A 16,487-nucleotide genomic window follows, 5' to 3' on the forward strand; every position below is an offset into this window, starting at 1 on the left:
TTCTGGTACCCCAGCGGTGACAAAGAGGCGGCAATTTGGCAGACCAGAGGATTTGTCAGCACTTCAGTGCACATTGAAGTATTTTTGGGGAGATTTTCCCATTCCCTGGTCTAGTGAGAAAAGGAAAAGGAATACAAGATTACTTAGAGTACCTTATTTGAAGGTATTTTTCCTGCCTGTAAGTTGCACTAACAGAAAGTTTGCAGTGTGAGACTCAGAGGTTTTTGTAAGTGTTTACTGGCTCAGGTTTTGGGAAAGGTTGTAAGAAGTTGTGAAAGGTTATAAGAGGTTACAGAAGGCTTGTAAAAGGTTTGAAAGGTGTTAAATAGTTATTTTCCTAGGATGCTAAATATGAGAGTGGGGCTGTCTTCATACTCGCAGGAGAAGGGATCCCTAACAGCTCCTCTTTGGGTTGTATCCAAGGGAACTGGAAAAGGTTGGGAGTTTGGGATGGGTGACTCCCTGACATGAAGACAACTTGTTGAATCTTGTAATCATTGATGGCTAATATATAAACTTAGAGATTGTGAAAAGTGGCCTGATAATGGGACTGCAAATTATAGTACCATTTTGCAATTAATGCTGTTTTGCAGAAGGAATGGAACAGAACACCCTATGTTGATTTCTATTTTTGATTTGAGGACGAATCATGATTAGTGGAAGGAATGTATGCATGTGCCCAGAGATCCAATGGTGTTAGCATCAGAAGGGATGAGAAACCATTGAAAAGGTGCTGCTCTGGCTGCAGTCTGGGCTGAATCCCCAGTGCCACACGTGTGGCTGAGGGCTCCTGTGGGACAATGAGCTGGGTGATTTTGTCCTGAGGCCGAGGGACTGCTGCAGCTCAGCACTGGGGCTGCGAGGGGAATGGCATGTGGAGAGGCTTTACCTCAGAACTGGACTTGTGCTTTAAGTGATTGTCCCTTCACAAGGACAAAGGAGTCAGGGCCACGAAGGAAAACTGTCCGTCTGTCCAATCCTGAGCCCCTTTCTAAGAGAGAGCTGAGCCTGACTGCAGGAAAGGCTTTCAGGAATTGAATCATGCTTTAATGACTGCTTCTGCATTGGGACTGCTGGGCTTGCTAGGCAGGATTGCTGCCCTGTGGAGCAGAGTGACCATCACGTGTTAAATGCATGGCAGCTCAGGGCTCACAGGAAGGAGGAGTGGGATGTTCCACCTAGAAACCACTGTGAAGACTTCCAGGGAGTTTCTGGGCTTGATGGTACTTGACACATGTTCATCAGGCTCAAATGTCGCTGCTGGCTTCAGGCTTTTACTGTGGAGTAAACAAGAGCCTTCCAGGAAATGTTGTGCAGCTTGGTGAAGTCAGGCCTGAACAGCACTTCAGAGAGCAGCTGATAAAATAGGTCACTCTAACAGGTGTTCCACAAACTTTTATAATTACTGTTATTTCAAGGCCAGGCTGGATGGGGCTCTGAGCAACCTGTTCTAGTGAAAGGTGTCCCTGCCCATGGTATGGGGGTTTGAACTCGATGATCTTTAGGATCCTTCCAACCCAAACCATTCTAAGATTTTAAGATTGAAGAATGCTGTATAGCACAAGGATCATAAACTTATAGATCACTTCTTTACTTATTCCATTCCAGTTTATCACTCACTAATGATACAGTTAGGTAGGAACTAGACAATTTAGGAAGAAGTTTGTGACCTTGAAATCAAGACCCTCATTAAATTCCTTTAGACACAAAATTCCTGTGACTGGGCAAGGTTTAGGACATCATTTAAGATATTTTTGTTGTTTAATTCAGCTTTATTATATTCCTGAAGCTATCTTATCAACCTTTTCTAAAATTTTCTGAGGTTTTAATCTCAAGAGCAGTTAGGTTCCTAAACATGTTTGGGACTTTGTCCATGTTAGACCTTGTCCAATATAGTCCTGGTCTTCTTATCTACAAAATAACTGTATTTTCTGTATTTCACAGGAAAGAAGACCAGTGTATTAAGTAAAGTGGGAATTTGGGTACTTCAGCAGAAAGGGCCACACAGGCATTTAAAAAAGATGTGACATGTGCATTCATATCAACATGAACATATACATGCAATTTATTAATGGCTGAATGAATCATCATGTGATATTTGATATCATTGATGTCATTGTGCTTTAAGGTTTTCAAGTGCTGAATCCAGGGTAGAGACAACACTGACATAGTTCAACACTCACCTTCTCCTGACCGACTAAGCCAAAATTTTACAGATGGCCCATACCTATGTCCATCCCATTTGATTAATATTTCTGGATGGCTCAACATATTTGTATTGATCAGGAGAGATTCACAAATTATTCTATCTGAGAAATGGCTCGCATGTTTTGAATGGTCTTACTTCAATTGATCTGGATTTGACAGCAACACTAGGCATTAATAAATTATACTATATGAATGCATTGAAAATATGATCAAGCTTTATTTCAGAGGTAATGAAATTACCTTGCTCCTCCCCTTGTTTGATCTGCTTGTACATATATAGTACTTTTAATTCAAATATAAGAGCTTGTGACTAATATTTGAGAATTGCTATATATCCCATTCAGAACCAGACTGTGTTCATTCTATGAATCCTGCAGGGCATTTAGGGCACACTCTGTACATACTATCTGTATGCATGCTGTCTTTTGTTTACATGCAGATTATTTCCTTTTATTTTATTGAAAAAAAATTACTATAAATGGTTGGCACTTTCCAGAAGTTTGGTGGTATTATTGGTTCGTAATAGATCTTTGCAATTGCAAATTTGTTTTTGATTTTGTGGTATTTTTTTCCTGTTTTGAAGACCTCTCTGCCATCCTGAGGGAACTTAGGTTAAAGGCAAGAGGAATGAGACTGCATCTGCAGACACCCTGCAGATCACTAGCCTACAAAATGGCTCAGCACCTTGATCCTGCTGCCTCCTTATTTGTGCAAAGTGTGATACTAGTGTTGGGTATGTGTAATAAATGGGCTTGGAGAATGCAAATTATCTCAGAGAGGTGTCAGAAAGAGCCATTAAGCTGTGCTTGATCTGCAAATATTTGGAATTTTAGTTACTTCTCCCCCCTTTCTCAATTGCCTAAGGAAGTTAATCTGAAATTCTTAAAACCCTGCCGAGCTGAATTAGTCTCTGCACGTAACTATCTGGTATTATTTGCTGTGAAGTAAAACCAGACATTAGTGTCCTGGGAGGGCTGACTGGGCATCCTTGCCCTCAGCAGATGCCTGTGGCTTTTCCTCCGGCACTGGATCCAGGTCTGGCACCTTCTGCCCTGCCTTAGCAACGGTGAACCTGCTCATGTGCAGAGCTTCTTCATACACTGGAGGGGTGTCTGCTGCGGAGAGGGGAGGTGTTCCCTGGGCAGTGTTGTGGGAGTGAGCCACCGCGAATATCCTCCTGGCAGCAGGCCCAAACACCGAGTGGAGAGCTGCAAGAGAGCACACCCAAGCCTTGTGCCTCATCCTGAAAGCACCATGTGACTAGAGGAGGGCAAGGATATCTGCAGGACACGGGCTTTTCTCTCCCCACAGCCAGAATGGTTTCCTTTCCCTGCCCCAAAAGGAGCGTGTGTGAAATCCCGCTAGCCACATCCCACAATTACTCTCGCCTGAAACGCCACTGAAACCTGTAGCTGCTCTTAGTCCACCTAAACGTGTCTCACAGCTGAGCACCTTAATCTGTAGCACGTACTGAGGCTGCTTTCCCTCCATCCTGCCATGAACTTCCCTCTGTCAGCCTCGGCGTGTCCCCATCGGGGCTTTGCGGTGTGTCCCCTCACGTCACAGGGTGTTATCTGGCAAGGCCAACTCACACGTGATGGTGCTCTGGAGGGTGCTGTCGTGGTCAAACGCAATGACAGTGACCTCGTAGGGCTGAGGGCCAGACTCGTCCCCTGTCTGATGGCAGTGGAAGCAGCACCTGAGGCAGACAGAGACCAAGCCACACAGGAGCAGGAGCCCCCCGATCACCAGCACCAGCCTGCGAAGGGAGGGGACACAGAATGAGGGGAGAAGGATTTTGTTTGCAGGACACCTCTTAATGTCTCTGACTGCTTCCAGCATGGCGAACCTCAAAGCTAAACAAAGTCACCTTGGGCCTTGTCCAGCAGAGTTTGGACAGTCTCCAAGGATGCAGATCCCCTCATCCCCTCCATGCACATGTTCAAGTGCTGCACCATCCTCAGGGCAAGAATTTTTTCTCCTGTCTAATCAGAATTTTCTTGTCTGCAAGTTGCTCAGCCACCTCAGGTGCTTCTACTGAGCACCTCTGAGAAGTCTCTGTCTTTATTTTCTCTCAAGATCCCCCTTGTGGACTGGAAATTATGCAATTATGCTGCCCCCATAGCTCCCTCCAGGCTGAAGAAACCTGGAAACCTGGTTCTTTTCATTGGCTGTGCAGGGGACTGGCTTCAATTTGTCAACATCTGTTTTGTGCTAGAGGATGAAAACTAGGTATTCCAGACATCACAAGTGAAGAGCAGAGAGGAAAAATTGGATCTAGCAATCTTCTGGCTATACTTTTATTAATGCAGCCCTCTAGTGTTCAACAACTACCATCCTTTTCAATCTCATGCTGGTGAGGATGAATAAGAAATCAGACAGAAATAATTTCAAAAATGAGCCTTTTAAAAGCCGTATTATGCCATGAATGCTTTATGAATATTGTTCACATGACTAAATATGTGGAATGAAAAAGGAGGCTGCTAGGTCAACTTAAAGATGATGAGACAGCTAAGAGGTTGCCTTACACTTGTAGAGCATTAGAGCCTTCCAAGGAAAAGTGGAGGGTGGTATCACACTTGAATAGGTCACACTTAATCCCACCCTTTGCTACTGGAATTGTCTAGAGATGCAGATATTTAGAGTAAACATGTTATCTTACCAGATATACCACAAACGGTCCCATTCTGTACCTGAACAGCTGAAGAGAAGAGGGCACAAGAAATAGTTATCCGCAAAATACTAAATAAATGGGAAGATCCCTCTAGTACCCTCCTCCATCTCTCCCATTGACAGTAATATTCACCAAGGCAGTATATTTCAAACCATTATTTCAAGGGAAGTTCAATTCTAAATTCATAATCTCAGTCATTTAAAATGACACCAGAAAGCTCTTAACTATTTCAGTAGTGCAAAGAGGCAGCAGGAGCAATACCACATGATCAGTACATTGATCAATAACAATAGAAATTGATACACTTCACATTCAAAGTAATGGTGATTTTTCATGAATTTTTAATGCAATTAAATAAGCTTTTCTGGAAAATGTCAAACATCAGGTCATAACACCCATGTCCAGTATTGCCTTTGTTGTTCATTGTTTTCTCACAAGAAGAGCAAGATGGACAAATACTTACAGTTCGGTGTTGAGGCAGCCTTCCTCACCTCTCACTTGTGGGAGCTAGAAGGAGAAAACCAGAAAAGACACAGCTAAAGTGAATTAAATCTTTGTCATATGCATCTTTTATATCTGCTGCCTGGACTGTTATGAGTCTGGATCCCCTGTGTTAAGGACTTACTGTTACCTATCTTCCATTGTTTCCACCATATATTCTGCTGTAGATTTGGAGTTACAGTGACTACAACTGTATTGTTCTGTATATTAACTTCCTGCAGTCATTAAAATCCTATTTAGTACTGTTCTTACCTTCATCCTCACCACAACTTTCCCTTTCTCCACCACAAGCCATGTAGATCCTTCTCCATGCTCAAATATTAAGAACATTTAAATACCCTGCTTCATATAATACCCACTCTGGCTTGAGAATTACTCTGTCCCTCCAGCATTCCTACCCTTCTCATTCCTTTTCCTTGAGTATCCTGACGTCTGAGTTAGCATCCCTGGAACAGCAGCAAAGTTTATCTTCTCTGTGTGGGCCTTTTATATGTCCAGCTCTTTCTAATATCAGGGAAATTACTATTGCTAATGGCCTTCCTTCTTTCGAAGGTAACTCCATAACCGAGCAGAGACCCCAGAAAGAGGAATGTCAAAGGTGACTTACCCACAAGAAACAGCCTACAACAAAGCAGATCATGGCTGAGTTATGCATCCCCATAAGGTGGTTCTGTGGCCTCCTGGCGTCTCAAGCTGCTTAGAGTCTTCTTGTCCTTTCTACTCTCAGTTCATCCTCACCAGTCCAGTAGCCAGGAGAAGGTGCAGGTTCTGTGCTGTGTGTTAAATCCAATCTTGTCCTCCTACTCTACCTCTTCCTGCCCTTCAGGTTTTTGCTTTCCCTCTTTCCCTTTTTGTCACTGGCAATTCCAGATTGTTTCTGCCTGTCTGTTTTTGTTATTCTACTGGCCTGGTTCTCTTCCTCTTTTGAAGGGGTTTCTAAAGCCTTCCAGTCAGATCAGGAGAAGAGCTGTGGCTACAGGTTCTTACTTTAGATGCTTAACTAGTTCAGTTAAGGGCATCATGAGATCTCTGCAGGCCTGACCCTTCCCTTCTACGAGCAGAAAGGGTCTCTGAGTTTGTTAATTCCCAATTATTTCTCTCCCCGCCCCTACCCTGAGGGGAGTGGGTTGAAGGTCATGTTACTGACCTGCTTAAATGGAGTTCAGATTCCTCTCCGTCCTCCAGTACCTTTTCTGTCCCTGCACTCACATTGTCCTGCTTCTGTGGACCCAATCTGTTGACTTTGAAGTGAAATAATTTGCCATATAATAACTATATCCAGCATTATATATATATATACATATATATGCAGTTATATGTAGATATATGTGGGTGTATAAACATGCAAATATATGTGTGCATATGCATCTATATCTATCTATCTATCTATCTATCTATCTATCTATATCTATACATCTACCCATATGCAGCAACTCTTGTACCTCCCATTTTAAGGCTCAACCATCATCCCTCTTACCTGCTCTGTCCTGTGCCAGCCCTGCAGCTGACAGTCTGTTCACTCACAGGTCCCACTCCCAAACTTCCTGCATGGCCAGCCAAGTCCCCCTAAATTCCTTGCAGCACAGGGAATACACATTGATTCTCCTGTGCTGGATACTATTTGTCCTGCCGCTGGTTATATTCACAGGTTCCATTCAATGACCCATTAATTTTCTCTGTCTTGTAGAATTGCTTAAAATTTCTGTTAGTGCTCATGGCCATTCAGAGTGTTTTTACAGGCGTGTAATTGTGTTCTGCTAATCTTTCTCTTTTGAATAACTGAGACAGAAAAAGAATGCTCTGCAGTAATGTGTAACTATTTGTGTTTGGGAACCACCTGGGACTGGTGCATAAATGTTAGTTAAAGGCAGGATAGCAGCTAGTGAGACTTGTTGCCCCTTGTTGCAATCACAGTCCTTTCACATTAAACTGGTGAATCATTAGCCCTGGTGGTGCCTCTTAGAGTTGCAGAGCAGAACCAATGGATTCATGAACATAATGTATTCTCCCAAGGCAGGTCAAAAGCAATTTGCCATTCTCTAATTATAAAAGTAGTGGTGCAGTATAAACATGCCTTAGCAGTAGTTTGTCTATCCATCTATCCCTCCTAGTCTGCTGGAAGAAGGTTTCTGACTCCTGATGGACAAATAAGAAAAAAAGAAAGGAAGATGACCTATTGAAAATGTATTTATGTGGGAATTGACCAATGTTCTTTTTGTCTTCTTCTCCTAAATTCTTTTGTGTATTATAGGTGTCTTAGAAGAAAAGACCCAGCAGAACTGTAAAATAGCTTTTCCTGTACAAATGGCTTTTGAAACCGGTGAGATTTGATGTGGAAAACAAGCACAAGTTACCAGTGTTTTGGGGACATTTTTATTATCAGTGTGATAACTCAATAGATCATCACTTGATTTTATTAAACTAGTTTAAAATCAGTCATATGATAATCTCAAATTCTGGAAGGATCCACCTGGACAAATATCAGATAAAGTGCCAAAAAATTTCCCTAAAGAAAAAGCAGCAGTGTGACATGAAACAGTGACCCCTCCAAAAGGACATCATAATTAATTCTTACTGAAACTTACTGATTACTCTTCTTCAATTTCTATGGCATTGCTGTTAACACTGTGATTCCAGCTGCTTTGTCTGCTGGTTGGTTTCCCACTATAACATTAGTTTGTCCAGATTGATGTGCTTTGCAATGCATCGCTGCCGCCTCCTTTGGTTTTTGAATTTCTTTCAAAAGTTGTAAAATTTCTTCTTTGGGTTTGGTAGATGATCCTTGAGCTGGTAGCAGTTCTCTTTCCTGCCATATAGCTCCATGGGCATAGATCATCCCAAATGCATATCTAGGATCAGTCCAAATAGTCACTCTTTTGCCTGCTGCCACGTTCAGTGCTTATTTTAGTGCTATGAGCTCTGCTTTTTGGCCTGACATATTAATTGGTAAAGATTGAGCTTCTAATATCTCAGTGGCAGTCACCACTGCATATCTTGCCATCTGTTTTCCACCTTTCATGAAACTGCTGCCAACTGTAAATAATTCTAAATCAGGATACTCTATTGGCTCATCCTGCAAATCATTTCTGCTGGAATATACGAGTTCTGTGGTTTGGAGATAATCTTGTGTCAGGGCTCCCTCATCCACTGCCTCTGGATTGAGAAACACAACTGGATTTATTGTCTTTAATTCCACATCTTCTGGCTGCTGGTGTCTTTAATTCCACATCATCCTGTTCCAAGAGCACAACTTGGTATTTGAGCATCCTGCTGGGGGATAGCCAATGCCCTTCCTTTTGCTCTAATATGGATATCACCATGGGAAGGACAAAACCAGTGATGTTCTTTCCAGTCCTGAGCTTCCTGACTTCTGGGATCAGTAGAACAGTTGCAGCAATCTCTTGCAAGCATCCCAGCCATCCTCTGCTCATGCTGTCCAGCTGTTTGGAGAAACACTCCAGAGGTCTCCTCCAGGTTCCCAACTTCTGCCTCAGGACCCCCAGGTCCCCTCAAGTTATTTGAGCATCCAATTTTCCCAATAAATTTCTCCCCAACAAGGGGATTGGGCATTCAGGTGTATATAGAAACTGATGAGTGATCCAATTCTTTCCTAATTTCAATTTCATGGGTTGTGAAAATGAATGAGTTTTGCTTTTCCCTGCAGCACCAGTTACATGTAGCACATTGTGTACATTTACTGCATTTAGCAATTTACATTTGCCACATCCTTGCTAAGCTTTCCTCTACATGTATTCAATACAGAATAAGTCACCCCTGTGTCTACCACAAATCCCTCTTCTTTCCCCTGACTCACGGGTTCAGCTGGGGTAGAATGCCCCCATTTCCCTTCAGATTTCATCTTCTAATATAACAGCCTACAAGGCAGAGTCCAGCTCCCCAGCCTGCAGGCATTCTTTCTTCCAAGGCCCCTTTTCTTTACTGAGTGCACTCTGGTCTTCCCCTAATCTTCGGGGAGACTCTGGGAACCTTCTGCCTTCCCTTCCCCTTGTTCCTCCTCGACTCCCTCCTTCCCCTCCCCTGTTGGACAGTCCCTTAGCACCCTCTAGAGTAGCAAGTAGGTTCTCGTGTCTCTTGTTTTCCCATCTAGCCTGTCACATTTCTTCTTCCCTTTCCGTGTTGTGATAAACTTTCCATGCTTCATCTAACAACTTTCCCAAGTGACACGACTCCCCTCCTTCCAGTATCTGGGGCTTCCTTCTAATATCTGGGGCTGACTGCCCTATATAGATAGTTGCTAGCTGTACAGCCTCCTCTGGATTCTCAGGATCCAGATTAGTATATTTTCTGGCAGCCACCTTCAATCATTCCATAAAAGCTGTGGGGGATTCAGTCCTGTCCTGCTTTACCTTGTACAGTTTTGACCATTTTGTGGCTTTTGGTATAGCATGCTTTACACTAAACAATATCCATCTCCAGCCCAGGTAAAGTAGGTTCCCACCTTGGGTCTGTGCAAGGAAAATTCTGTTCTACAGTTCCTTCTAAGCCTCCATGAGCATGTGCCTCCTCCACCTGCTTTCTGCCCATGATCAACACCATCATTTTTCTGTACTAACCAATGATGTATCTAACATCATTTGTATATCATTCCAGTCTGGGTCCTGAGTCCTAGTTTGGTTCCTGGTGTAATTCCAGCTGTTTGGGTCAGCCCTGGTTTAGCAGTCACAGAAGGACAGGATCATGTGGGTTGGAAAAGGCCTCTGAGACCATCCAGTCCAGCCTGTGACTGATCACACCTTGTCAACCAGACCCTGGCAGTAAGTGCCATGTCCAGTCTTTCCTTAAACACCTCCTGGGACGCTGACTCCACTGCCTCCCTGGACAGTTCATTCATCTCTGACTTCACCAAATTGTTTTTAGGTTTCTCCACATGTCAAGATAAGGCTTTCTGCCTTCTTTTCCTTTCTCCACAGCTTTAGCTTGAACTTTTTAACAACACTGCCCCCCAGTCAACCTTGCAGACAAATGATTTATGAAATTATCCTGTGGAGTGAGACCAGAAAGGCTTTGGCAAACCCTGTTTTCAAATGTTCCTTCTAAAAGCTGCAGAGAATGCAGGCTGTTGAAGAAACCAAGCTTTTTCCTTCAGTGACTGATTCTGAAGCAGTGCCGCAGGTTGTGCTAATTCCCTTGATTCAGCAACACAACACAAAGGAAAGCAAGTATTAGAGCTGCCTGGCATAGTCCCAAAACAGCAAGACAACAGCTAGTGCAAAATGATGAAAACAAGTGCATTTTTGTACAGCTAGAGACTAACAAATTGAGTTTTAAGCCCACCAGCCAATTTGAAATGACTGCACATGCCAGTGTCCAAGAATCCTGAAAAGTCAGAGCACAGGATCGTAAGAATTCGCTGCTAGCTCACCCATGAAGGCCATCACAAGGGGAAAAATATACTATACATGTCCAGGCTCATGTGACAGGCTTCAGTGCTGTCACTCCTGTGCTTTCTATTGCAATTCACACTGTCTTACACTTGAAGGAGGGCCACACACCTAAGTGAAATGAAAAAATAAAGATACGGAGAAACAACTCTGGGACACAGTCGATTAGCTTTGTCCACGAGTCTGGGAAATGATGCTGATGTTGCTTTTCCTGGAAACACAGAAAGAAACTCCGACCTGAAAATACCAGTTCAAAGGGTTCATCAGCTAATTATTTATGATTGATCCATATGTGTCAGATGGCACAGGTAAAAGCCCAGTGTATTTCCCTGTTGATGCAAGGACAATGCTTTCGTAACTATAGAGCACCCATAGGTCAGCACAGCCCCCCTTGATTTGTGATCACTTGCTCTGTGTCTCAGTAAACTTGATGCCTCTGCAGTCCACCCCTATTTAGGACACAGGGTTTTGCTCCATTCTGTTTGTACAAGGTGTATAACATGAAAAGTAAAGGGCCTCCTGAAGGAAAGGAATTGACTGAAAATGCGCTATCTTTACTGTTGGGGCTGTGATGTGGTTGTTTCATGCAGAGTGGTCAAGGTCCCCTTTGCTGATAGCAGAGAGCTGACCTTGCTTCTTGAGGGAAACTGCTCACAGAGATTTCTAAGCCCAAAGGAAAATTAGCAACTTTCTAGTCTGAGGTGACTACCCTGCCTGGAACTTTCATAACCAGACTCCAAAGTTTCCCATGATTTCATGTGGATGTACATTTGAACTTACTCCTCCTATCTCTGCAGGAAAAGACCAGGAGGCAGAGAGCTGGCATCTTCTGTGACCACATTTGGGGAGGGCTTGGAGTTTTTAAGCAAATAATAGCTGAGACTCATGGATGGCACAAAGTGCAGACTTTCTCTCTCTATTTCCACCTATAGATTAAAGTAATCTCTCTCTTAGGCTACACAAGTAGTCCAATCCCTTCTGGGAGCAAGGATGTGCAACAAATCCCAAAAATCTGCATATACAAATATATTGCCTGGTGGGGAATCAGAGATTATGGAGTACAGGACTCACCTGTCTTTAGGATGAGAGGTATGCCCTGTTTTACTAAACACGTGGAGCAGATGGAGTGGGAAATCCAAAAGTCCACAGAAGACACAGTCAGGCAGACATTTACAGGCTTGGGAAACACTGACAACAGAAGCCAGAACTTCTGTGCCTAAAATGGGACTCCTTCACCTAAATCTAGAGTCTTACCACTCTAGAGTCTTACCCCAAATCCTGTAGCAGTGTCATGGTAAATAGTGCAACAGAATCCAGATTTTCTGGGGTCCTGGCCAGCTAATTTGTCTGCATTTTTCACCTACATATTTTCCTATCAGTTTAAGTTTGGTGTTGTTCATACAGTGACAGGGATTCTTTGTTTCATTTGTTTCGTGCTTTCATTTTAAGATTAAAACCATTCATTTGTGACCATAAGTTAATGTAATGCAGAACTGATGTTCAATCTGCAGGTTTAATGCAGAATTTCCTCATATCCAAATGATTTCTTTGCTTTTGGAAAGGAAGACTGTTTATTTTAAGAATCTGTAATAATTAATACTACCAGACAGTGTTCCTAATTACTTCAAAAGGTGACAAGAACATGGTGCTGTCATTTGTGTCAAGAAGCAGTAGTGCAATTCCTGAAAAAATGGGTTTTTTCATTTCATTTAGGTGCTTGGCTTTATTTTTCCCCAGTGCCTCCACTCATTTGTTTTAGCAAAAGAGCTAATAACAAGCCTGTTAGAAGACTCTTATTCTCAGAAGAAATATGAGAAGATTGGGTGGTGAAACACTGGCACAGGGTGCCCAGAGAAGCTGTGGCTGCCCCTGGATCCCTGGCAGTGTCCAAGGCCAGGCTGGATGTGGCTCTGAGCAACCTGGGATAGTGGAAGGTGTCCCTGCCATGGCAGGGGTGGAATGAGATGATTTTTAAGGTCCTTTTCAACCCAAACCATTCTGTGACTCTCTGATATGGATACATCCAGTATTTGTTTTCACCTAGAAAAAGAGGTATTTTCAAGCATTTTTTTCCCTCAATAAGTGGGCTTTTTCCCCCTAGCTGGGATCCACTCAGCTCAGTTCTAAATGTACCACCTTTCATGAGATTACCCTGGATAGCCAAACACTGCCAAATGTCAAGACTGGGACTCAATCCTGGTTAGCAAGCTTTTCCCAGACCTTTCAAGCCAATATATTTGCAGGAAGCTAATTAGAAATTTCTGTGAACCATTGTGGGAGAGATCTCCTAAAGCTTTAGCCCTGGAGCACAAATAATATAATGTGGCTGTGTGAGTGATCACAATCCTGCAGTCTTGTCTTTAAATTAATTCACAATAGAAACAAAATTTAATTTCATACACATCCAGATAAATAAGAAAAAAGAAATCAGCAGCACTGCCATGGCTACTACTAAATCAGTTTAATTCTCTTTGGCCTTAGAGATAGCACTTATTTTCTTGATAGCCTGCAGATTAAAACAAGTGTGCAAAGGAGCAGCAGACCCAATCAAGCCAGCCAACACCATCTCAGCTATCCCTGCTCCCTTTGAGTCCTCACTGTGCCGTCTGCAGAGATTGTTCAGCAATAACCAAGGGCAGCAATTGCTGCAGACAAAGTCAGACTCTCCTCAACAACTTCACAGACAGGAGGAGGTAGATTATATTTATCAAACAGCTCTGCCAAAGGTCACAATCACAGGACAGAAGGGGCCTTAAAGATCATCTAAGACAAGGATGATGGGGTGAGCATTGTTTGTGCACTTTCTCTGTTAAATTGGCCACTTCAAAGAAACTGGGAAGCATTTGTTAGCTATACTTGTTCATTTGCAGTCAGCTGGAGCTACATGTGGTTGGTGAGTTAGTGACCTGCTGTGGTGAGATGCCTCTCTGGGGCAGGACCTTGCACCAGGGTCTGTTTGCAGAGCAGTCTGTTTGCAGGGTTTGTAGTCAGGAGCATCCTTGTGACATGAGGCATTATTCAGACTGCACCACACAAGAAGTTTCTGCCACAATATTGTCAAAGACGTGGCTGAGGACTTCTTTTTGCCCTTAGTGGGTGGTCACTTCTCTGTCGTCCTACAATAATGTCCCATTTATAAGTAACTGCCTGTACGAGGTAGGTTCTTCTTGGGAGTGAACAAACTACAAAGGGTAAAATGCTTCACTGTGTTGTTCAAATGTTTCCTTGCCCACTGAGAAGGCCTCACTGCAATTATCTGATGCAACATATTTTTTTTGGCAGAGATCACAGAATCATAGAACGACTTGAGTTAGAGGGGACCTTAAAGATCATCCCATTCCTACCCACCCTGCCACATGCAGGGACACCTTCCACTGTCCCAGGCTGCTCCAAGCCCTTCCAGCCTGGCCTTGGGCACTGCCAGGGATCCAGGGGCAGCCACAGCTTCTCTGGGCACCCTGTGCCAGGGCCTCAGCACTCTTTAAACAGAGTAATTTCTTCCCAGTATCTAATCTAAACCTAGTCCCTATCTGGACTGTTCCCCAAGTTTCTGTTCTGGTCAGCAGAGAGAAATCAGCATTTCTAGGGCACAATATATCTCAGTGTGCTGCTGATTTCTAAATAAAGTGAGCTGTGTCCTTAAATGCCTTTGTCTTTCCAGGGGCAAAGTCAGCTGAGAGTGACCACGCTGGATCTCCTCTGTACACACTTTGTAGGCTGCTCCCAGTTATCACAGAGGGAGCTTTGGTGTCCCCTTGGTGGACACTGAAGTTGGGTAAGATGGACCTCGGTGCGTCTGAGTGTTTCCTCCTGTGTTTTCAGAAGCATTTGCAAACTGTAAATGATTTGGCATCTTCTCACCTTGGCCTGGCTTTAGCTAAAGATGATATTTAGGTAACTGATTTATGTCCAACACATGCATCCTTTCCTGGACATTTAAAAGAAATTGCCAGAGAACAAAGGACAAAATTATCCTTTGGATTACTAAAGACTAATCTCTATAAAGCATTAGAAATATGACAAGCACTTATAAGCGATTTCAGGTCACTTCTTTTTTTCCTTTCTCTTCTCTCTACTTGATTATTCTGTTAGGTTTTTTTTCTGAGTCTTACCAGAGCAGTACTACATCTAGTTAAAATACACACAGCCTTCTAAAAGTAGGAGAAGGGAAAAGGGAAGAGAGCTAGGACTGCAAAGCTGTCACCTTGGTGTTATGCAAATAAACTTCCACCTCCCAAATTAAATCCCCAAATTAATCTTTGTCTGTGAAAAGACATAACAAATTGCCATGAACCACTGCTTTGAGGTGAGTAACACCTGATCCTTCTGTAACAGCTTTTGACTTTGGATCAGACTTCTGACAGAGTAGTTCTATGCTGACATCCCCATGTCACCTCTGCTGTGCCAACAGGGGGAAGCCCAGGGATACCCAGCTTCTCCTGAGTCAAGGACTGAACCTGAGAGCCCTGAGCATTAGTCCAGTATAAAATCCACAGCCTGAAAAATGCTTCAGACTCACATAGGAGAGAATCCGAATTAATTCTTTCAGTGCTGAGTGGTTTTCCTGCTAAAACCTTTGTCTCTGCAGGAGACAGATAGATGTGAAATAGAAATTTCCTCAGCTTCTCTGACACTCGCTGGACACCTCAAAGTGCAAACAATCTGCAGTGTGGGCAGCCAGGGAATATTTCTAAGGGGTAAAGCAGATATCAGCTTTAGTGTAGGGAGTAACCATGGCAAGCAAAGTGTTTGCAAAGGCCCAGCCTCCTTGGTTTGTCCCAATGGGCACAAGTGGGAGAAAACTGATTGTCATTCACACCTAATCCCCTCAGCTGAGCTCCTGCTTTCTGAGAAGAACTTCTCAGAGACAGGTACCTCGGGAAACAATAATGCCATGCAGAGTGTTGGGCAATTGACAGCCTATTTTATGCCTGTTTATGTCATTGGATGCCAGAATAATTCAAGTGGCCTGATGCTCATTTGGCTCATTTGCTAATGGCATCAATCAATGGCATCAACCCAATGCAAGTTAGTTCAGAAACTTTGCACAAGACTGGGCTGAAATTAGACGTTCAGGTAGAAATAATTCAACATAATTGATGACCAAAATATGTGTTATGTCACTAACCTGTCACAGTTACTCTGGTGCCTGGTTGGTCATCTCTTGGTGCCTGAACTGATGTCAATGTAAAGGAGATTTATTCTCTTTCTGGAGGGAGAGTCCCAGGCCTGCCCTGTATGGATGAAGGGAGACCACTATCAGATTATGTGGAAAAAGAATGAAACTCATTTGGACTGAGCACTGAAAGGACTGATCAGCCTTTTAATTATAGGTCAGTCTGGTCAGTTATAGGGGATGGTCTCCAAATAAAGGAGGAACAGATCTGTATTTCTGTTGGGCCTTATGAACACATGAGGGCCTTTTTTTCATTTCAATAGGCTTTGGAAGATGCCTCTGCTTTGGAAATCTGCCTAGTACAGTTCATCAGTCAGCTCTTCAAAAAGCTCTTATTGCATTTCAGAGAAGCAAGAAAACAAACTGACCCCCCTGAAAACACACAAAGAAAAATTAATAGCAAAACGACCCTCCAGACCTAGGAATCTGGATTGCTGACTCTGATCTCACTTTGGTGCTTTTACTCTACTATGGCAAAAGTAGTAACTCAGGTATTTGTATTTTTACCTTTCAATATTTAATGTTT

General features: G+C 43.1%; 1 protein-coding gene across 1 annotated transcript; it reads right to left on the minus strand.

Annotated features, from left to right (window-relative positions):
- TMEM52B (transmembrane protein 52B) lies at positions 1 to 6,604 on the minus strand. The gene is made up of 5 exons (XM_085049028.1): positions 5,991 to 6,604; positions 5,346 to 5,389; positions 4,871 to 4,909; positions 3,801 to 3,967; positions 1 to 3,416 (listed from the first exon to the last, which is right to left on the minus strand). The coding sequence occupies exons 1-5, from the start codon at positions 6,042 to 6,044 to the stop codon at positions 3,166 to 3,168; spliced, it is 555 nt and encodes a 184-aa protein (XP_084905154.1). The 5' UTR covers positions 6,045 to 6,604; the 3' UTR covers positions 1 to 3,165.
- Positions 6,605 to 16,487: the final 9,883 nt, after the last annotated feature.

The sequence above is a fragment of the Lichenostomus cassidix genome, chromosome 1Aa (assembly GCF_008360975.1).
Source record: "Lichenostomus cassidix isolate B80296 chromosome 1Aa, HeHo_3.0, whole genome shotgun sequence".
In the NCBI taxonomy this organism is placed as follows: domain Eukaryota; kingdom Metazoa; phylum Chordata; class Aves; order Passeriformes; family Meliphagidae; genus Lichenostomus; species Lichenostomus cassidix.